General features: G+C 34.9%; 1 protein-coding gene across 1 annotated transcript; it reads right to left on the reverse strand.

Annotated features, from left to right (window-relative positions):
• Positions 1-869: 869 nt before the first annotated feature.
• LOC124965004 (vesicle-associated membrane protein 3-like) lies at positions 870-1,181 on the reverse strand. The gene has a single exon (XM_047525820.1). The coding sequence runs from the start codon at positions 1,179-1,181 to the stop codon at positions 870-872; it is 312 nt and encodes a 103-aa protein (XP_047381776.1).
• Positions 1,182-1,603: the final 422 nt, after the last annotated feature.

Below are 1,603 nucleotides of genomic sequence, written 5' to 3' on the forward strand. Positions count from 1 at the left end.
TACCTTACTTTTAGAATGATTACTTCTTGTGACAATTATATATGGATTTATTAACTATTGAAGAGTGGCCATATTAAAATTACATCATTTAAAATATTTAAATGAAGGATGTAGTATTGCATACATATACATCTAGATTTAAAAAAAAAGGTTTTATCATTTCCATTAATTAAATTATGTCATACATTATAAAATTCCCAATGTTAAAAATGCTAGATATTAAAGTTTAAGACCAATAGATATTCAATGAAATCATTAAGTTCTCAGTGAGTTTTCTCTAATTTACTTATTGCATGATTAAATTCTTTTTTTTTTTTTTTTTACTGGTATCTTATTTTAAATACAGCAAGAGTCAGTAATGCTTATAAAAAGAAGAGGACTTACAGAGAACCAGGAAAGTATCAAAATAAGGCAGAGCCTATTATTGTCACAAATCAGTATTAGGCAGTAGTGTTCTTCCTGGAAGGCACAAGTTGGAAATCTGATTACCCTAAGGTTTAAAACGTGGCTCTGAAGATAATGTCAAATGACCAGGATGGTGAACTTGCAATGGATTCCCTTAACTGGAGTCAATGGCAATGAGTGAGTGACAACATTAAGCCTAGATTACAGCCTTCTGGAGTTCAGACGACCCTCTGCTCATAGGTAGATCTGTGAAGGCACTGTGTGAAGTGTGGGCCGGCTGGCACTCTGGTTGGAGTGCATATTAAAAAACAAGGGCATACAACCTAGAAACCAAACTTTACATGAACTAACAAAAATAATCATTTTGCAAATAACAGTAGGTAAACTGGATAATGTAGCAGTTCTAAGTCGAAAGTCTTGAAGAGATTTCCTGAACTGCAGGCTTGAGTTTCACCAGTTCTTCATTAAGAGACACTCCACACGATGATGACAATGATGATAATGACCAGAACGCTGATCCCTATTGCCCACATCTTGCAATTCTTCCACCAATATTTTCTCTTCAACTTGGCAGCACTTGTCTCAAATTGAGAAGCTCCTGCCTGCAATGCATCTGCGCAGTCATCTAGCTTAGAGAGCTTCTGATCTCTTTCTAGCACTTTGTCCACATTGACTCTCATTATGTCCTCAACCTCAGCTACTTGGTTCTGTATCTGCAGAATTCTCCAATTACTGCCAGTGGCAGCACTCGAACCTGCAGGGACACCTGTAAACATTTTGGTGGCAGGTGAGGGTCCTTATTTAAACTCTTCATGTTTCCTTTGCCTGCATAATGAAAGATTGTCAAACTGATTTTATAATGATCACTCAAAATAGCAATGATTCAAAGTACGTTTCATCTCTCCAAAATTTAAACAAAAGTGAATGCAAACATCTCATATTTGACCACTGGCAGCCATATATGAAAGTTTATATTAGTCATGTGAGGAGTGACATTATCACATGAACAGAAATAGATCACATCATGATTTATCCAATGATGCTTTTGTCAAATAAGTTTAGCTAAAGTGCAAGGCAGATCCAAGCACATGTTAAGGGATTCTTCCATCATGATATAAAATAATTAATATTCATTTACTCCTAAAATAATGAAAAAGTCAAGCATGGTCATTACATATTTTGAGAAAAATTAATACTA

The sequence above is a fragment of the Sciurus carolinensis genome, chromosome 1, assembly GCF_902686445.1.
Source record: "Sciurus carolinensis chromosome 1, mSciCar1.2, whole genome shotgun sequence".
In the NCBI taxonomy this organism is placed as follows: domain Eukaryota; kingdom Metazoa; phylum Chordata; class Mammalia; order Rodentia; family Sciuridae; genus Sciurus; species Sciurus carolinensis.

What these genes read in the sequence shown, in the direction of transcription:
- LOC124965004 (XM_047525820.1), bottom strand. Translation starts at nt 1,181, where the DNA reads ATGTTTACAGGTGTCCCTGCAGGTTCGAGTGCTGCCACTGGCAGTAAT.